General features: G+C 60.3%; 3 protein-coding genes across 4 annotated transcripts; 2 read left to right on the top strand and 1 right to left on the bottom strand.

Moving 5' to 3' along the window:
• The first annotated feature begins 2,658 nt into the window (after positions 1-2,658).
• Positions 2,659-4,669, top strand: SFT2 (protein transport protein sft2). 2 transcript variants are annotated; one of them, XM_047982718.1, is made up of 4 exons: positions 2,659-2,841; positions 2,968-3,424; positions 3,595-3,715; positions 3,980-4,669. In XM_047982718.1, exons 2-4 carry the CDS (start codon positions 3,202-3,204, stop codon positions 4,332-4,334), a joined length of 699 nt encoding a protein of 232 aa, XP_047838684.1. In that variant the 5' UTR covers positions 2,659-2,841; positions 2,968-3,201; the 3' UTR covers positions 4,335-4,669. The 2 variants fall into 2 exon arrangements, with proteins under 2 accessions (XP_047838684.1, XP_047838683.1); XM_047982717.1 differs by having other exon boundaries at positions 2,659-3,424; positions 3,980-4,130; positions 4,210-4,669.
• Positions 4,670-10,054: 5,385 nt separating this feature from the next.
• JDV02_001757 (uncharacterized protein) lies at positions 10,055-14,496 on the top strand. Its single transcript, XM_047982716.1, has 2 exons — positions 10,055-12,515; positions 12,627-14,496. Exons 1-2 carry the CDS (start codon positions 11,202-11,204, stop codon positions 13,704-13,706), a joined length of 2,394 nt encoding a protein of 797 aa, XP_047838682.1. The 5' UTR covers positions 10,055-11,201; the 3' UTR covers positions 13,707-14,496.
• Positions 14,497-15,427: 931 nt separating this feature from the next.
• JDV02_001756 (uncharacterized protein) lies at positions 15,428-16,988 on the bottom strand (the record flags this gene model as incomplete). The annotated part of the gene is made up of 4 exons (XM_047982715.1): positions 15,428-15,683; positions 15,829-16,005; positions 16,589-16,746; positions 16,983-16,988. 4 exons carry the CDS (start codon positions 16,986-16,988, stop codon positions 15,428-15,430), a joined length of 597 nt encoding a protein of 198 aa, XP_047838681.1.
• Between the last annotated feature and the right edge of the window lie 1,949 nt (positions 16,989-18,937).

Raw genomic sequence — 18,937 nt, 5'->3', positions numbered from 1 at the left:
TCGACCTCGAGATGGTGGTGTTTGGGTCGATGGTGTAAAGTGATAGGTCGCTCCACACCCAAGGATGATGATGCATGGGGCGACGATGGGGATGCTTCTCTAGTGCAGCGTCGGCTTTATGCGGGCGTGCGCGAACCACTCTTGGGGTTCGTTTCGTTGGCTTTTGTTTGTCGCCACCACCAGAGCTGAGGGCAGGCAGGCAGGCAGGCAGGCAGACAGCCAAACAGTAGTAGTGGTGGTAGTAATAGTAGGAGTAATAAATAGTAGTAGCAAGTACTGCCACCACTGTCCGTATGTATGTAGTACTAGTAGTAGCAGCAGTAGTAGTTGACAACGATGGTCGTCGGTCGGCGCGCGCGCGCGAATGGTGACGTGACGCTGCACCAAGACGGAAGAGGTAGCGTCTGATGGCCCCGGCGCGCGATGCAAGACGCACGCCGCAGACACACAGATGCACGCACGCGACAAGATGCGAGATGCGAGCTGCTGCTGCTGCTGCTGCTGCTGCTAGTTCCCCCCTTGTCTGTTTCGTCTTTCCCGTCGTCCGGCCTGTGTGGGTTCTGCCGTTGGTCCAAGGTAACGAAGCTTCTGCTGCAGTGTCGTCGATTCGTATCCTTGCCCCCGCGGTGTCGCGTCTCCTGCACGCAGGCAGTTGCAGATAAGTGACGGCAAGGTAAAAAACGGGGTTTCTCTGCTCGTCCCACTATAAATAGGTATAAATAGGACCTTTTGCCGGTGCGCAGACAGGCGCGCTAGTATGACGATATCTATCCTCGGGTTCTCCAAGGCGGCAGCGTTTCGTATCGGCACCTTTGTCCGGTAGTAGTAGGAGTAGTAGTAGTAGTAGTAGTAGCTGTAGCTGTAGCGAAAGCTGCAGCCGGAGTATGAACGTACGTAGTTAGGGTCGTTTACGCAAAGCGGACGGTACGCGTTCGCCTTTCCATCCTCCGCCGCTCGCCATGGGGGGGCATCGGCCTGTATTATACTTACGCGTTTGCCCTCGCGCCTCCAGCTAAAAATACGGCATCAGTCAGTCTTGGGACATGCAAAACGCCCCCGTGGAGAGAGAGAGGGAGAGTGAGAGATAGCCCGCGCGGGCGGTGCGGTACGGTACGGCCATCGTCCCGCCCCGGCGGGCTACACTTTTGGGTCTAAAGGTCTACGGGGCTGTCTCCTGACTTGTATCGCCGCCCTCCAGCATCGCCTTGGAGGGTGGTGTTCGCGAGAGCTCTCTGCCCGCTCGCGCACACCCACCGGCAGAGGTGGGCTGAACGTGACTCTCGAGGTAAGACACCGCGCCACGGCGTTGACGCGCTCTCCCATCGAGCTGCGTCGCAGAATCGGACATTCACGTCCGGGGGTCATGCGAGGCCCATGGTCCTCCTGGCCTTTTCGTCCAGAGCCTGGGCCACGAGGTCATGTAAGGCACGGCGATGCATCCCACGGGAACCATGCACCATGCACGATGCCGGACCCGCCGCGTTGCCTTGGTCGTTTGTCTTTGTCGTCGGTCGTCGACGACGCTTATCGTTTGCTGCGGTCCACTACTAGCACCACCACCATGTTCTCCTCATGCTGCTGCTGCTGCTCCTCCTCCCCCCCTCCCATTGTCGTCGTTGTCGTCCTCGCGGGCACCCGTATGGTCGCCCGCCATGCAGAATGTACGAGGTGCATGCATCCATTACGCTCCATGCACGTCACTGCCGCCGCCGCCGCCGCCGTTCGGGCATGCAATGCACATCGAACAAGGCTGCGAGCGTCTGCCGCGACAGGGAAGCCAGGCCAGGATGCCCATCTCCCGCTCAAACACCCGACTTGTTCATGCACGGCGCGAACCGGACCCGACGCCGCGCTGCTGATCCCCTTACCCAGACATCCAAGACCCGGTGGCCTCCCTCACCCGCGCCGCCGGCATGCAAAAAAAGGGCCAGAAGACGGTGAGCAGCACAAAAGGCGGGGAACGAGCGAACGAGACTCTTGCCGTCCCGTCGGCACCACCAGACAAGGGACGAAGCGAAGCGTCCGCCCGTCCGCAGCGGGGCCGTCCGCGTCGGGCCTCTCTCTCGCGCGCGCACCACCCTCGTGTGCGCGCCGCACCGCCTGACTTGGTGCTAGTAAGAGAGCCAGTAGTAAGTAGTACAGAGTACGTACCTCTAGTAGGTCCTAGCATCCAGCAACGAACGAAGCGTCTGAGCCGAGAGGAGCACGCTGCTTGGCTGCCCGGCGGGCGTGAGGGGGAGAGGACGGCGAGTTGGAGGGAGGGATGGATGGATGGACGGTCTGCGCGGATGGAGTCGGCGCCGGCGACTGACGGCAACGACGACGACAAAGTGCGGCAAGTGCAGTGGTGGACCAAGTGCCAGTGTGCTGGGCCGGCACGTCACTGGTCAGCCGTGCTGCACGGCTACCACCCCAAGATCGGTACCTGGGCAGTCCGTAGCGGATACCTCTCGATTGTCTGGCAGCGGCGTCAGCCCCGGTGGCGTCTGGACACGGCTACCTCTCCGCCAGGTCACCCGGCTCCAGGCCACACCCGTTCCAGGCAAACCGTCCCCCCCCCTTCCCTCGGGACGCCAATCATGTGGCCTCGCCCAGCACGTATCGACTTCCATCCCACACCCCCAGCTTCTCCCCGTCCTGCCCGCCCTCCACTTCCAACGTCGCCTCCCGCCTGCCACATTCACCCCCATTGCCGCCTTGGCCCCGACATCTGTCCTCGGGGGCCTTGGGGACGTCTGACTGCCTCGTCGTCATTGCCTCTCCTCTGCCTCGCCTGCATTTCTCAGCGGTACGCGCGGCCGCAGCCTCGTGTCCGCAGCCTGATCTCCCAACCCGCTAGAGGTAGGTAGGCAGAGCTCCGTCTCGCACACACACACACACACCCCCTCTTCGCTGCCATGGCTTGCCATCGCGCCTCTCTTGCCATCGTCTCCGTGTATATCAGACCGTCCGACTGACCTTGCCAAGGTGGAGCTGCCTGCTTCGACTCGAATAGCACCGAACGCTCCTTGTCCTGTCGCTTTGCTTGCCGCCGCCCAACGCTACCTCCTGTTCCTTGGCCTGACCCCTCTGGCGCGCGCCCGCTCCCCTCCGGCGCCTCCCTCGCCCATCACGAACGCCGCCGATCGTCCTAGCCAACACCCGTTTCTCCAGAGATAAGCTTGTTGCGCGCGTCGCATCTGCTGCCTCTTGTCGCCGACCATGACCTCCAACTCGTTCCGCGACTCCATCAGCTCGCTGGGCTGGAGCCGGCGCGAAAACGATGAGCCCGTCACCACGTCGCAGCCCTCGGGCCTCATGGCGTCCATCAAGAACCTGAACCCGTTCCAAGACCGTGGGTACCTGCGCTTGCCGACGACTGAGAACGCCGGGGCACCTCTGCCGGCACCAACCCGGCGCGAGGAGGAGGAGGGCTGGTTCGTTCGTGAGTCAACCTGACGGAATCGTGCAGCGTGCACCCGCCGCGCCGCCACAGACCCCTGCAGCGGGACATGTGCATTCTGCATCCTTGGAGCCCTCCCTTTCGTCATGCATGTGATGCATCCATGCACATGTCGCGCCCCGTGGGTACCAAGGCTAACCAAGTGGTGGTAGTCAGTAGATGGGACCGTTTGCTGATCTTTGGGGCCTGCAACCTCGCCGCCCTCGCCTGCTTCGTCATATGCTTCACTCTGTTTCCGGTTCTATCGCTCCGGCCGCGCAAGTTCGTCATACTGTGAGTCGCAGCCTCCCCACCCTTGCGCATCTCGGGCCTTGCTTTGGACGATGGTCGCTGCTGGTCTCCCGCACCGATATCACCGGCCGCGGCCATGCTCCTTCCCAGCCTGGTAACCCGCAGCCCTCCACGGCGCGTGTGGCGGCCGCCGGCTGGCATGGACATTGCTCGCGCATGATGGACATGCAAATGCCGTGGCCCAGATTCCCATGCTGTTGATCCTCGGAACTCTCCATGACGTCGCGGGAGCTAACGTCGCTGCAGATGGTCCGTCGGGTCGGTCCTGTTTCTGGCCTCCTTCGCGGCGGTCATGGGTCCTCTCAACTACATGTACCACCTCCTATCGGCTCCGAGACTCCCTTTTACGGCGGCCTACTTTGGGTCCATCTTCATGACGCTGCTCTTCGCGATCAAGGTGAGTCCGGCCCCAGTCCATGCGCGATCACGAGGCGTGCCTAGCCAGACAGGAATACTATTTCTGACCCCCCACGCAGCTTCAAAGCACCATCCTCACCCTCTTGTCCGCTGTGGCGCAGCTCGCCTGCCTGCTCTGGTATCTGGTCAGTTACTTCCCCATGGGCGCGTCAGGACTGCGGTTGGCCGCGTCGTTTGGAACTAGGCAGGCCACGGCGTGGATGTCTGGGTGAGGCGACCGAAAAGCCTCGTCGGTGTGTGCTTGAGAGTCACACCGACCGCACGCTGTATAGTATGAGGCGGATGCCCACATGCGCTGGGAAGATAACGCGACTAAGCTATTACAGTTTGTTCTGGGCGGGCACATTATTTCGAGCGCCGACTGACGGCATGGGACATTTATCCGCCCGACTCAGAGGGGCAGCTTGTACGAAAGATAGAATAAGCATGGCATAAGACTCGACTGTAAGCATTTCCATCAGCTTCCATAAGTCGTGCGTGGGAATCCCTTAGGGTTCATGATTAGGCCCCCAAATGATGACTGTCTCGGCGCTTGCTAGTTCTCACGAGACGGAGTCTCTACTACGAACTAGTGGTACGCACGTGCACAGCCGCCTAGGACACTGCTTCATGAGTCTTGTTACCACGACTCGATTTTATTGCACGTCGAGGACTAGTCATCAAGCCTAGATGCCGGCATGTCGACACTCCGCCCAAGTGGGCTTCTGCAGTGCCGTAGAGTGTGCGCGACGCTTATGGCCGCGTGCGCCCCGAGCGTTCCGTTCCTGTCGTTGACGAAAGGGCGCGCAGCAGCGTAGCAGACCAGCAGCACAGCTACGTACGTAGTGCGAGGCCGAAAAGGCTGCCGCCCAGGCGTTGGGGAACAACGCATCCCGTCCTGCGAATATATGTATGTATATGCACTCCCAGGGCCCGCTGGCATGAGGCGACGTATTGTCGAATCGCCCTTGAGCCTTGCGTCGTTGAGTTATTGAGGGCTTGCGGGCTGTTGGACTCTGTGGCTAGTCGGATGGTTGACAGGCCGGCTGAGTTTATGTTCTAAGAGGTCTCCAAACGGGTGAATGTGCCGTCCGCAGCCCACTACCTAGATATTGTGTGTGTTTCGTTGGTAAGTAGGTATCCGCGCTGGTTTTCCCTATCCCTTGAGCCCTCGTCAGATGTGTACGACTGTACGAATACAGCCTGCGCACGCGTGTCTTGGTGGCGGACACAAGTAGTAGTCCATGACGAGAGGAGATGACATGGGAGTATTTCGCTTCGATTTCCTGAGACCATAGACACACGTCACTCGTTCCGCACTCGTAACTCGTTGCCCCTGCCCCTTTTTTTTTCTTCTTCTTTTCCTGTTCTTCTTTTTCAAAACTGACGAGAGAGGACAGCCGCACAGCGCAGCATGGATGGTGAGGAAGGTGGTCGGTCTCGCTCCTCATCGCGGCTTGACGACAACGCGGACTGCGACAAGGGACGGGGGCGAGACGGAGGCCTTTTTATGGTCCGGCACCGGATATGTACTTCTGGGGGTACGTGATGTGTGGGTGGCCATGCCGTGCGGCGGCACCGCGCCGACGAGCTCGTTGCCCCCACCCCCGACGGCGGCTCGGAGCGCGTCGCCGGCCGGCGGCGGATATGATGCGGAGGGACGGACGATTGCCCCCCTCCCGCGGCGCGCGTTCGGGCCCCCGGTTGGAAGAGAAGATTCGTGTTTGCATTACCACATCGGGGGACCTGATCGCATATGCAGAGGACCACGGAGGGCCAGCTGGCGGCCTCGCCCGCCCGCGGGGCTAGTATTGATGCGGCGCGGGCGACAGGACGAACCATATCTATCTGTCTTTTGTCTATCCACACACACAAGAGAAGGCTGCTTGTCAGTTATTATTGGTCATCGGAGTTCTGCTGCGTGCTGCTGCCCTGCGCTACGGAAGCAAGTCGTATCACGACAGGCTTTTTACCATCGTCCATCACCACCAGTATGCACTGTGGTATCGTAGTGTCTCGAGTTTTGAAGTGAGAAACGGGCGGTGCGAGCGAGCTGGCCCGTGGTGCCGAGGCACCCAAACGCACGCACCCAACGCAACGCAACGCAGCAATGAGCTCCTTTGCCACGTCTCAAAAACCCGCAGCAGGCAGGGTCCATCAAACGCAGGCTGCGACTGCGGCTACGGCAGCGGGCCCCTCCCTCTGAATCGTTGCAGAGATCAGGTACCCAAGTACGCATCTGCGCAGTATGTGTACCAACTTACCTCGTACAGTACCTCTTTATGCAAATCCATAAAGGTACCATAGTGGCATACCTTACGTACCGAAGACTACGTACAAGAGCCGGTTTGTTGGCACGGCGCTGGCAGCGCCCTTGTGAAACACCCTCCTCGCACGGAGACACGCAACGCACACAACAACAGACACTCTTCCGTATCCTCCTGGAGAGGAGCGGGCGGCTGTGTCAAGGAGCCTGCGCCATGCGTGCTGCAGGCGGGCCTGCGAGTAGAGGAGTAGCAGCAGCAGTACTGTATGTACTTACTGTACATTGTGTATATGGATGTAGACCCAGATAAACATTGTTGACGAGCTTTGTCATGGTTGGAATCACGGCGTTCGGGAGTCAGCGGAAGAAGACAAAATGCATGGAGCTCAAGAATCGGAGACGGCGGATGTCGCGGGGACTGCCTAGCAAGCTTCCCCCCATCTGCCTGTCTGCTGGGCAGCGGGCTGGCTGGCTGGCTGGCTGGCTGGCTAATAACGGGCTCCTCCCGCGTCATCCCGAGGCCCGCGAGACTCGTGTTCGCACAGTTACATACGCCTGTTCGGTTGCTTGCTTGGCTGGCTGTCTGGCTGGCTGCTCGTTGCTGCGACGGGGGTGGCAGCAAAGCTTTGTTGTCCGCTACTAAGGCAATGAAGCAAAGCACTGTATTGTAGTACCAGTACACAGTATAGGTAGCCACTTTGCTTGCGCTCGTGGGACAAAAGAGAAAGCTGTCGGCCCAGCAGCGGGCGGCGGCGTGGTACAAAAGTCTTTCTTTGAAGGTCGCACGGCAGCGTTTGGCGCTGGCCCGGCAAACAGCAAGAGGAGCGCAATACAATGCGAGGTGGATGTGCGTGTGTGGGAGCACGAAAGGCGGGGGAAGCATCATCGAGCTATCTGTCTCTTTCTCTCGCGGAGAGAGGGGGAGGGAGGGGGGGCGAGGAGGAGAAAGAGAGTGAGCGTGCTGCCGCTCGGCAAATGTGCCATCCGATGATGCATGGCATTATGGCACCGTACAGTCATAGAAGTCGTGAACGGAGAGACGGCACGGATTGCGTGCATGCCTGCCTGCCTGCCTGCCTGCTTCCCATGCAGACAGATAGAGGCATCGCCACCACCATGGCCTCCACCCTTACCATCACCATCACCACCACCACCACCACCACCAACATGGGAACCCATCCCATCCCGCGCGGCACCGCACGCGAGCAGGCAGGCGGCCGGGCCGGCCTGGCCCGAGCCCGCTTATTATCCGCTGCAGTAGTACTTACGTACGTAGTAGACGTACTTCGCATGTATGTACAGTATGCACAAGTACCTCAGATACCTTGGCGGTTGCCCATGGCCTCAAAAGACGTCTGACAAGGGAAAAGGACGAGTCTGTGCTCGGCACCGATAAACGGCTGGCCCGCTGCTCTGCATACGAGGACGGTACTGTACAGTATTTTATTACTAAGAAAGTGCGTATTGTAACTACGTACGTACTTTGTATCCAAGCACTTTTATTATAGTACTAATAAGTGCGGCACGTTGGTTGGGTAATAAGTGGTGACTTGCTGGTTCCACATGGATGGACAGGACTGCTGGTGCTTGGGTGCATGGATGTGGAAGTGAATGAGAGTGGATAGTAGATGGATGGACCCCACGCCAACAAGCGACGTCGGGAGAATGAAAGAGAGGAAGAGAGAGAAAAAACGGTTCCCCAACAGTGACAAAGCACATGCACCCGAGCTGGCCGATGACGCTGCATCGCGGGATGGCAGCTGCATTGCCGACGGCTCAGACAGACAGACAGCCAGCCAGCCAGCCAGCCAGCCAACATCACACCGGCACACACGCACGAAAAACGACTTGCTCGCTGTCTGCCGTGCCCGCGCCCGTCAGCAGCCATCATGTCATGTCATGCTGTCGACACATGTGCTGCGCGGGGCCGTCGAAGAAACACCTGCCCGTACTATCGATGTGTGATGCCCCTCGGGCGCTCCGTCATGCGAGTGACGCCCCCCCCTTCCATCCGGAACAGCAGGTGGCCCGGTCTGCAAGAGTACGCAGTTGTGGAAACGAAGTGTGCTTGCATGTAGATTCGTTCCATCCAGCTCAGAGACATACATGCAACAGAGACACAGACAGACAGACGGACAGAGAGAAAGGGAACCCCCACCACCGCCATCACCACCACACCCGCCTTGCCGGAGAGCAGCAGCTGCCCGCCCGTCAGGAACATGAGGGCCCCTTCCCGTGCGCTAGGGCTCGGGGCGCAGCGACGGGTGGAAGGGCACCTCAGCCAGCCAGTCAGTGACGCAGCATATCGCGCGCAGCGTGGAACGGGGAACCCTGAACGAATGGGCAGCTACCTGAAAACCCCCCCCCCCCCTTCCAGGGCATGGAAAGGAGCGCCGAGCTAAAAACCCCGCGACCTACCGCCAAAGTGCAGCCGTGCATGATTTTTCTTTTTGTCTCGCCTCTTTCACTCATTCACTTCCTCTTGCCTCTGCATAGACGTGATCCATCCATCCATCCATCCATCCATCCATCCATCTATTCATCCAGTGGCCCCGCGCGCGGCGGGTCGTACGAGCAGGAGGAGCAGAGGACAAGGGACCGCGCGAGAGTGTCTGTCCCCCGGCTGTGAGGAGGGCACTGGTCTGGTCCAGCTCGGGTTCCTGTTCTGGTCGTCGGTCGACCTTTTACGGCATGGGTTATTAGCAATCAAGTTGCAGCATCCCAACTTTTTTTCCATATTGATTGCCTGCCTGCCCATCTTAGTCTTTGTCTCGGTTTCTGACGCGAGGACCCGTCTGGCCATGCCGCCCTGCAAAACGCGCTCCCAGCAAAGCCCGCCTGCCCACCCGCCCGTCAAAGGGTGCCCGGATTCGCTGATGCGCTGCCCTGGGCGCCCTTCGGAGGGGACGGATCCTGCCCACCATTTGGGCGGGGGGAGGGGCCACTTGGGGCTACCCGCACCCAGGCCTCGGGCCACTCAGGAACCGCGTCGCAGGGTCAGGTCCCGTCCCTCGGGCTCTCTCCCCCGACGGGGACAGTGCCTAGGTAGTTGCCTTCTTAGCCTGGGTTCTCAGGAGCCAGCCGTCCACTGCAGTGCACAAACCTCCAGGGCTCGTCAGGGCCCCGGCGCCAGGGCAGCAGCCAGCAGCCACGGGCTAGGCTAGGCCCCAGCTGCCTCGGGTGCCTTACCTGAGTTCCCGTCGCCGCCCGCTTACCATTCACTGGTGCCTTGGGGGGGACGGCGGCCGGGCTGGGTCCCCAGGGCTAGGTAGCCACCAGCCCGGGCTGCAGCTTGGGTTACGGGCTGGTATTACGGGCAGGTAGGTAGCAGCACCCCCTCCATTGCCGTAGTCGAGATGGACCTGGGCCATGTCATGGATGCATGCCCGAGCCCAGCTGGAGCCGCCCACCAAAAACCCGCAGCAGCTTTGCTGCACCCGGCCCAGCCCAGCCCAGCCCAGCACGCTCGGCCAGCGGGTGCCTCGTTCGGCAGGCACTCGTTTGTAGCCGACCCGGCGCGAGGCTGCCCGTGAGGGTCGTCCGTGAGGGGACGCGGGACTAACGACCTGGCAGTGGAGAGGGACCCCCCCCCCCCCGGGTCAAAGAAACAAAAATTTTATTCCAAAAAATCCCCAAAAACGCAAAAAATAACCCGCCGCCTTCATTTGGCTGGCTGGCTTTGCCCTTTGCAGCGCCGGCACTCACTCACTCACTCCCTCACCACCGCCGCCGCCGCCCGCCAAACCACCACCACCACCACACACGCACACACCTTTGGCCTCTTCCCTCCCACCTGCTGCCCTGCCCTTCTTTCCCCCCTCCAAACTCGCCAACCCGCAATCCCACCGACACCCAATCCAGTTCCCTCACGGATTGCCCGCCCGCCCGTCGCGCCTCGAGTCTGCCGCCTCCAGTGCAGTCCCGTGTCGTGCCCGTGCAGGCCCAGTCCGTCAGGTTCTCCCTCGTCCCCGCCGCCCTTCCCCGAGCGAGGACCAGTGTTTCCACGGGCCACCGCCATCACCAACCCTTTGGCGACCGCCCTGCTCTCCCTCGTCTGGGCCTTGTCCTGCGACGCAGCTGAGTCCCTCGGCCCTGCAAACTTGCCGGCTGACCGTGTCAAAGACGACGTCGTCGGCTAGTCTTTTTGTGCGGTGCCCATCACCCTCGGTCGCCCGACTCGACTCAAGTTTTTTTTCTCCCCTCGTCGTTTGCGAGCCGACGCCTTTGTCTCAGGAAGAGCCGTGTTTTCCTGGCGCCGACGTGTTTGCTGAGGCGCTACGATAACAACAAGGCGTCCTACCGGACTCCTTTGCACCTACGAAGCATCACTGCTAGCAGTTTGTTTGTTATTCAATATTTTGACTCTCGCCGCCTCCGACGCTGGTGCCCGATTGCCGCTGCTTACCGACGGGCCGGTCGGTTTCTCTTTTTTTTCTCTCACCTCTGCTCGCCGCCCTCGCACCCGTCTGCCTGCAACCATCACTCGTCAAAGCCCGACACGCAAAAAAAAACAACACAGCCGACGACGTGCTCTCGCAAGGAGGCTGAGTTATCCGAAACAATACCTGCCGGGTCACAGCCGGCCAGAAACCTCGTGTACGCATAGTTCGGAGTCCACACGCCGAATTCTCCCGTCACACCTCGCCGCAACCTCTTCTCGTTGTCGGCCAAACCATTTTTACCCCCTCTGGGGAGCGTCGGCATCACGCCCAGAATCGAGATCGACGCATCGCGTGTTGTGACCGAGCTCCATAGCCTTGGTTTACGCCTCGCGTGATTTTCACAGCCGCATCCAATTCGACCGAGATGGCGGCTCCCTCAGCGTTCTCCTACGCCCAAGCGGCCAAGGGACACAACACACTCCCTTCAGCCGCGACTTCTGCAAACCAAGCCGTTCAGCCTCAGGCCTCTGAGCGGGCCTCTTCTACGACCAAACCCTCGACGGCTGCCGAGAGCACCGCCAAATCTTCCGAGCCAACCCGCACAGCCGAGCCTGCCGCTCCGGCTGCCGAGCGGCAGGAGCTCGATTCCAACCTTGGCTCCGAGAGCGATATGCGATCCGACGCGACCGCCGAGAAGCGGTCCGAGTCTAAGCGGGATGACGACGCCGGCCGGTTAGATCGACCTTGGCGGAGGACCGACAAGAGCACGCGGTCGTCGAGCACGGCGACGCGGTCGGTGGACGAGCAAGATTCGCGGAAGCCCCGAAAGAATAAGAAGACCAAGGCGACGGACAAGCAGCCCGGCGACCAAGCAGCGGAGACCGAGAAGGAGCAGGAAGCAGTTCCTGAGCCTCCCAAGATTGAACTCTCCGAAGCCCCGATCCCTTCTGTCAACATTTGGCACCAGCGAAAGGAGGCACACCTAGCCAAGGCCAAGCCGGCCACCGCTGCCAGCGAGGTGGTCACCAACGGCGAGCCCGCACCCGTTCCCGGAGAGGATACCAAGAAGGTCGTCAAGCCCACTGCGGAGACGTCTCCCGCACGCGAAGCGGCTACCGTCGCTACGACAAATGGCACCAAGCCACCCAGAAAGGCCACCGATGCCCCCCGCGCCGAGCGGAACGGCAGCCGAGGCTCCAGAGTGGCCGAGAAGGACGCCAAGGAGAGCAAGACTGAGCTCCCACCTCCCGTCGACGACTCTTCTTCCTGGCCCACGCCAGAGACCGCCGTAAAGGAGGAGAAGAAGAAGCCGGTGACGGCTACCGTCGACCGTCAAGAAAAGGAGGTCAAGGATGCTCAGGACGATGCCTCCCAGGCTAAGCCACGCCAGAAGGAGAAGTGGGTGGCGTACGACTACGTGCCCTCGGTGAGCTTCGAGACACAGATTCCCCAGATGCGCAACTCGAAGCCCCGGGGTGGTGCCCGCGGTGCCAACTCGACCCGTTCCCCAGCTGGGGCCGCTGTCGCCGATAAAACGGCCGCCGCGGCACCCACGGCGAAGAGTGGCGAGTCGAGAGACAGAGCCCGCGAGTCTAGCGGTGCTTCCACCAGGGCTGCTTCTCTGCCGCCCACCGCGAAGCGCGCATCAATGGACTTGAGCAATGCCAAGGACCAAAAGAAGGCGCCAGGTCACGCTCCCGGAGAGAAGACCAAGGACGCTGCCTCTGCCCATCAATCCGTACGTACCCCGTTGCCTGTGGTGCATCGCCCGCTCTTGTCGAGCGTTCCCCTTGGTTCTCCCCTCCCCGCTCATTCTCGTCGATCATGCTAAACAAAGTCGTTTGTTCAGGAACAATCTGGTGCCCGCGACCGCCACGATGGCCGCGCCGAGCGTGGTCGAGGTGCATTCCGCGGTAGGGGCGGCCACCACTCCATCAACTCGACGCACTCGCAACACCAACACAACGGCTCCGCCTACGCATCTGGATCGATGACCTCGCGGCCTCAGGGCCCATACAGCCCGCCGCCGAGGCAAGGTGGCCACAACCAGATGTTTATGCCGCCCCCTCAGAGGGGCGGTCGGGGTCGCAATGCTGCCGGCGCCAACTTTCACCACCGCATGTCCCTGCCCAACGGCGCCACGCGACCGCCGACTGTTCAGACTCAGTTCGGACCCTACGACTTCCCCATGGCTCCCCTGTCTGCCATGCCCTTCCAGGCGCCGTATTGGGACAGCGTGGTCATGCAGATGCTCAAGAGCCAGATCGAGTACTATTTCTCGATTGAAAACCTGTGCAAGGACATGTACCTCCGGAAACGCATGGATAGCCAGGGCTTCGTGAACCTGCACTTTGTCGCGGCGTTCAAGCGCATAAGAGAGCTTACGTCGGACATGGGAATGATTCGCGCCGTCTGCGAGGCGTCGGTCGAGCTGGACTACGTTGTTGGCGAGGATGAGATTGAGCGTCTGCGCAGACGCTCCAACTGGCAGACTTTCGTCTTACCGCTCGAGGAGCGGGACGACTTGGTTCGGGTCAACGGACCCTCGCACATCACCTTCAAGAACCGACCGTACGCTTTTGGGGCATTCAGCGGCATGGCGCCCGCGCCGTACGGAGTCTCGCCGCCTCTTGGGTACAACCCCCAGGGCGATCTTCAGTTCCAGCAGCTCCCCGACCGACATGGGGTGGTGAATGGCATGGTCAACGGCAGCGCAGGCGGCCACGGCGCGCCCACGCAACTGTCGGCAGAGGTGCCCGACTTTTCCCCGTCGGGTCTGACTGCGGCTGGAGGTCCGGTCATGGCGGCAGCGGCCGACAAGGCTGCTGTCGATGCGGGCAGCGAGGCCAAGGTCAACGCGGAGACGTCGACAAAGGCTTTGCCGAACGGCATTCACTCTGCAGAATTCACAGGAGGTGCCCAGTCGTAATCTCTTGGTCCCAACAAGGACAGTGTTGGGTAGTTTACTGGAGGTGAGAATTTGCGCTGGATACGTGGCGTCGAGAGACGACTATCCAGAACCCTGTCGCGATTGCATCGTGGGACAGGACGTGGGACCGACATGTTCTGCTCCGTCGGTCCTTGCCGGAGGCTGGACAAGAGACGACGTCACGCACAAACGCTCGGAATTGCCGCGCGCAGCACGGGAGGCGTGGCGAGGGCTGGCGCTCACCAATGATCAGAATGTTTGTACGAGATGTGGTCCCAATTTACTCATTCAAAGACGGAGGGAACGGCGCAAAAGACGTCGTTCACAATTCTCTGGGGCCTTGACGGCGCCACGAGTCGGGCGCATCCAGTCCGTGGACGGGCAGGGATATCCTGCGAACCCCTCCGAGCCTTTGACGGCTGGGCTTGGGGTGGGAAGTTGTGCTTTTTTTTTTCTTCTACTTCATTTTCATTTAAGACAATCGAGACATGGGCGTCGTACTGGGCTGCCGTGGACGGCTCCAGAGAGAGGCCACAAAAAGGGGTTTTGTCAAGGCCAAGCAAGCACACAGACACACAGACACACAGACACACGGAAGGGGGATATCGGGGAGAGAAGGAAGTGAGGGGCCGGGTACTGCTGCTGAGCATGATTCTTCACACAACAAGGTTTGGGTCAAAAGGGCGTGCGTGGCATACTTGTACTGTACGAATAAAGACAAGCGAAATAATCGAAAATAAAAAAGAGCAGGTGGTCATGGAAATGCTGTTTGTTCTTGTGTGGAGCGGGGCGGGTAGGGGAACACACGTCGTGAGGATGACGGGGCCTGTCTGTCAATGCGAGTGGGGGCGGGCGGCGACTGACAGACATGCGCGATCGATGTGTCTCAGGTGTTTTGTTTGTGGTTGGAGTATGACGCCGAGTTCGAGGCGGTGGTGGGTTGATGGGCAAAGCAATCTATTTGTGATGAAGAAGCATGGGCGCGCAAACGTAGAATGTTGCAGCCTATGCTTCAGACGCCTTGTCTCTTCATCGGTGTTTGCTTTGCTGTCGTGTCGTCGGAAGGGCTGGTGTTTTGACTGCAAGTTGGGCGGGCGAGCGAGTGAGCGAGAAACTCGACCGTCCGATGGGAACGAAGAGACGGAGCAGAGACAGACAGACAGGCGTGCAAAGTGTCTTCTGTGGGAAGGTAATGACAGAGATGGTATACGCGACGACCGATAGATATACTACATCTACCTAGTACCACACGGTATAGTATGTGAATGTGCGGATGCGGCTGCTGGATCCCCCCCCCCCCCCCGTCCAGCCTCTTTCCGCTAGGCCTAGACTCAGTCCAGGAAAACGTCAAGGATAGCAACAACAGTCGTCCGGATTTGATGATGCCATTATTATCTTCTTCTTCTCCTCTTCCTCCTCCTCCTCCTCGTCGATTTCCCGCGAAGGAGCGCGGGCTTTCCCCCTCATTGTCTATCGGACGGCGCGCGCAAAAATATACCTACCACGCAGTGGCAAAGGTTTTGAGGCCGTAAGGTGGGTAGAACAGATCTCGCTGCTCCCGCTCCACGATTTTCCGCCGTCCGTTTTTCCCCCTTCATCAATAGATATCTCCTCCCATGTCCTCTCCCTCCCTCCCCTGCCTGTTAGCAGTACCCTCTCGTGGTGAAAAAGGCGTCGGCCCCCCAAGTGCGTGAACCAGTCTGCCGGCCGACCGGGCCACTTCACAGAGCGGCGGCGGCGAGACCAGCGACGAGGGCCATGCCAGCGACGGCATTGCCGGCGGCGAACGCGGTGGCCTGCGCGGCCGGGTTGGAGGTCGTTGTCGCCCTGCCGTTGCCGCCGTTGCTGGCCGAGGCGGTGGCGGCGGAGCCGGTGCGGTGGGCGCTCCCGGTCGTGTCCTCGGCCGAGCCCGACTTGTGGGTGCCCTGGGGGGAGCCGGTGCGGGTCATGGTGCTGTTGGAGCCCATGCCGGGCATGCTGTACGTAGACGGGCCGCTGGTGTCAGTGCGTGTGTGTGGACGATACGGTGCGTGTTTACACGAGAGAGGCACGGGTATATATATAGATATGGACGTTTTGGGGGGGGGGGGGGGGTAGGGAAGGAAGGGGGGGGGCAACGCACGTCATACGACCGGTGCCGGAGCTCCCAGACTCGGAGCCAGAATGCGACGAGGAGCTGAGAGTCGGCAGGGGCGCGATTCCTCCATTGCTGGCGCTGGCGCTGGTGGCGCTGGTGGCGCTGGTGGTGGTGGTGGTGAGCTGGCCGGTCACGGACGTGGACATGGACATGCTGCTTTGCCTGCGGTGGAAGGCGTGGTCAGGTTAGCTGCTTCTTTCACTTCTTTCCCTCCGTTCTAAGCAAGGGGGGGGCATGGGGCTAGTGACGAAAGATGACGATGACCAAGGTAATAATCGGTCGGCTGGTCTTTGGACCCAAGAGGTGCCGAGTATACATAGAACCGGACAGTAGACGGCCCCGGGGGGGGGGGGAGGGTACCACACGCGGAGAAATCGAGCAAGGAAAGGAGGAAGAAGGGGCGAAGGCACAACAAAATTAAACGTACGACTGCTGGCGACGCTCAACGTCGGCGTTGGCAGTGGCGGCGGCGAGGCCCGCGAATAGGGCGGCGGAGAAGACGGTGAACTTCATCTTTGACTTGTTGGGTTTTGAAAGTGATGAAACACGAAAGGCTTGTGGGAACTATGTTTATTACAAAGGAACTCAATTAAAGATTTTGATTCAGAGTGATAAAAAAATAAAGAACACAAATTAAAAGATATCAGAAAGTCTCGTTAAGGGGCAATCGTCGTCAACATGAGAAATCAGGAAAGGGGGCCCCCCTCTTATATACACAAACAAACAAAAAAAAAACTAAACTCACACTTTCTTCGTAGTATCGACGTGGACCTCGTTTGGTGATGCCAGCAGCCGTTCTCCACGCACGCAAATGGCATGAAGAGCATCGCAGACACGGGATGCAACGCAGCAGCCGGCCGGCCGGCCGACGCCGACACGGCGAGCACATTTTGATGCTCGGGTCTGTGCGAGTCAGCGTCCGTCGCGCCATCCGTTATGCATACGGGCCGGATGGCATCAAAACCGATGCGCTGCGGACGCGGATCAGGGGGGGGGAGGGGGGGGGGAGGTCAGTTCGTTCTCTCTCTAGGTGTGCGCAGCATCAAGACTTTGTACCTACGTACGTACGTACGAACGAGCCTCCGTTACATGCAAGGATGCACAGACCGGGCGAAGAATACAATGTGGTGTCGACCTACCTCCATACTAGCTCGACGGCGACGGCGACGACAACACCTGGCGGCAGATTTAAACAAATCACACGCGCCCGCCGCTGCGCAGCAGGGCCCCTCGCCAAAACGGAGAGCTGAATCATCGACATCCAGCAGCAACGGCAGCAACGCCGGTGAAGATGCCGCCGGTCTGTGCCAACCCACCGGCCGAGTCCCGAACCAGCGCCGGCGGCGCCTTCTCACCGTCGCATCCGCTCCCACTGGGTTTGGCCGACACGCATTGGATCCAAGCCGGCAGTATACTGCGTTCGTGTGTATGTATGTCAGGTACCGTACCGTAAGGCGCCGAACGGCTACTACCGTACCAAGTCAATACGAGGAGTGAGGTGGGCCAGGGGCCGCTCCGTCACCAGCTACACGACGTGCAAAGTTCCATGGCCGTAGGAGTCTGAGAATAGAAACCAAGGAGACAGAGTAAGAAAGGAAAAAGAAAAGAAAGTGGACTTCTGGGGGGCGGAGGGGTCGTAGCCATCAACGCCTGGAGGTGCGTGTCTTGCGCGGCCCGCACGAACGCGGGGAGCGTCGCGAGTATAGACGAAGTATGTAGGTAAGCATTCGTACTTCTCAGGGTGATCAAGCGACTCTCGCGGCTCGCTTGTCCGTGGGCTGCTGCTCTCCCTCCGTCTCTCTCTTCTCCTCTCTGTGTGGACCGGGGGCTACGGCCCCGCGGATGTTGGCCTCGTCTTCCCTGCACGTGGTCATCTGGTTTGTTGATTCCATGGGGTCCAGCACGCGCACGTGTATCCGGAAGAGAGAAAGAGAAGGGGGTGGAAGAAGACGCTTTTTGGAAAAGCGATAGCATGGCACGCATGCCCGCTGGCCGCGGTTGTGAGGGCATGGCATGGCAGCAAGAGAGACAATAGAGACAACAGAGAGGAGACAAGTTTGATCAGCCGCCGCTGCGAGGAACTTGGCCGAGGCGGTGCGTACGCCGACGACGGGCAACAACAAGACGAGGGCCCTGGACGCGGGGAAAGAGACGTCGTCACGTAGGCCACGCGGCGCCGTCCATGGTGCTACACGCCTGGAGCAGGAATCCCTTCTAGTGGAGGGAGGAGGGCGGGGAGGGCCGGCTCGTCGCCCTATACGGGAATACCACTTCGTACGTCGCGCCGGCTTTGCTCCGTTTCTGGATGGAGCCCTGGAGGCGACGGCGACGTTTGAGAATTCGGCGGTTCCATGTCAGGCATACGGGCTGTGGAAACACGATATACCCGGGGGGGGGGGGCTTGGACTTGCTCGGGGCAACACGAGTGAGTGTTTCATGTCGAGATGGAAATCCAGTAATGCGCCGAACAACTGCTGGACCAGATGGAGCATGGACGGAGCAGACAGAGTTGAAAAGTCAACAATGACAAAACCACTAGGAGGGTCCGGGTCGTGTCAATGAAAGGTTCATCCAAGGGCCAACAACGCCGTGCAAGGAAAATGCAACCACTGGCGTCCATCAGCAGGTTGTACGAAGTACGTACCTACCTTGCCTGGTGCGGCATCGACAAGCGCCGCCCAATCAGGACCAGCTATCCGCCTTGAGCCCCCCACTATGCGCCGTGCCACAGACGGGTTTGATTGTGGCTGAGCAGCCAGCCAGCCAGCCCGCCCTCCCGCCACAGTGCCACACTTTGGCGAACGAGAGGCGTCTCCTCCCCACCCCAGCCACTAGCCACCCACCATTTCCTCACCTCGCTCGCCCTCCTCCTTTACCACCACCACCACCACCACCTCCCGCCGCTACCCATTGTTACCTCCAGTCGAACCTGCTGCTAGCGTTGGGCGCGGCGGGCCGACCAGTCACTAGGCCCGCCTGCGGCGTCATGCCGCCCGCCTGTCCCCGCCGCCGTGCCGCTGCCTTGTCAGGCGCTGGGCAGCAAGCAGAGACACAGCCTCCGTCACGCGTGCCGGCGGCCCTCCTGACGCAGTGG

The sequence above is a fragment of the Purpureocillium takamizusanense genome, chromosome 1, assembly GCF_022605165.1.
Source record: "Purpureocillium takamizusanense chromosome 1, complete sequence".
Lineage (NCBI taxonomy): Eukaryota > Fungi > Ascomycota > Sordariomycetes > Hypocreales > Ophiocordycipitaceae > Purpureocillium > Purpureocillium takamizusanense.
This window is presented reverse-complemented; position numbering and strand designations above follow the sequence as displayed.

Bases quoted from the DNA above. Each gene is read 5' to 3' on its own strand.
- SFT2 (XM_047982718.1), top strand. From the start codon at position 3,202: ATGACCTCCAACTCGTTCCGCGACTCCATCAGCTCGCTGGGCTGGAGC. The intron at 3,425-3,594 runs GTGAGTCAACCT...AAGTGGTGGTAG, and splicing joins GGAGGAGGGCTGGTTCGTTC to TCAGTAGATGGGACCGTTTG. The intron at 3,716-3,979 runs GTGAGTCGCAGC...ACGTCGCTGCAG, and splicing joins CCGCGCAAGTTCGTCATACT to ATGGTCCGTCGGGTCGGTCC.
- JDV02_001757 (XM_047982716.1), top strand. From the start codon at position 11,202: ATGGCGGCTCCCTCAGCGTTCTCCTACGCCCAAGCGGCCAAGGGACAC. The intron at 12,516-12,626 runs GTACGTACCCCG...TCGTTTGTTCAG, and splicing joins CTGCCTCTGCCCATCAATCC to GAACAATCTGGTGCCCGCGA.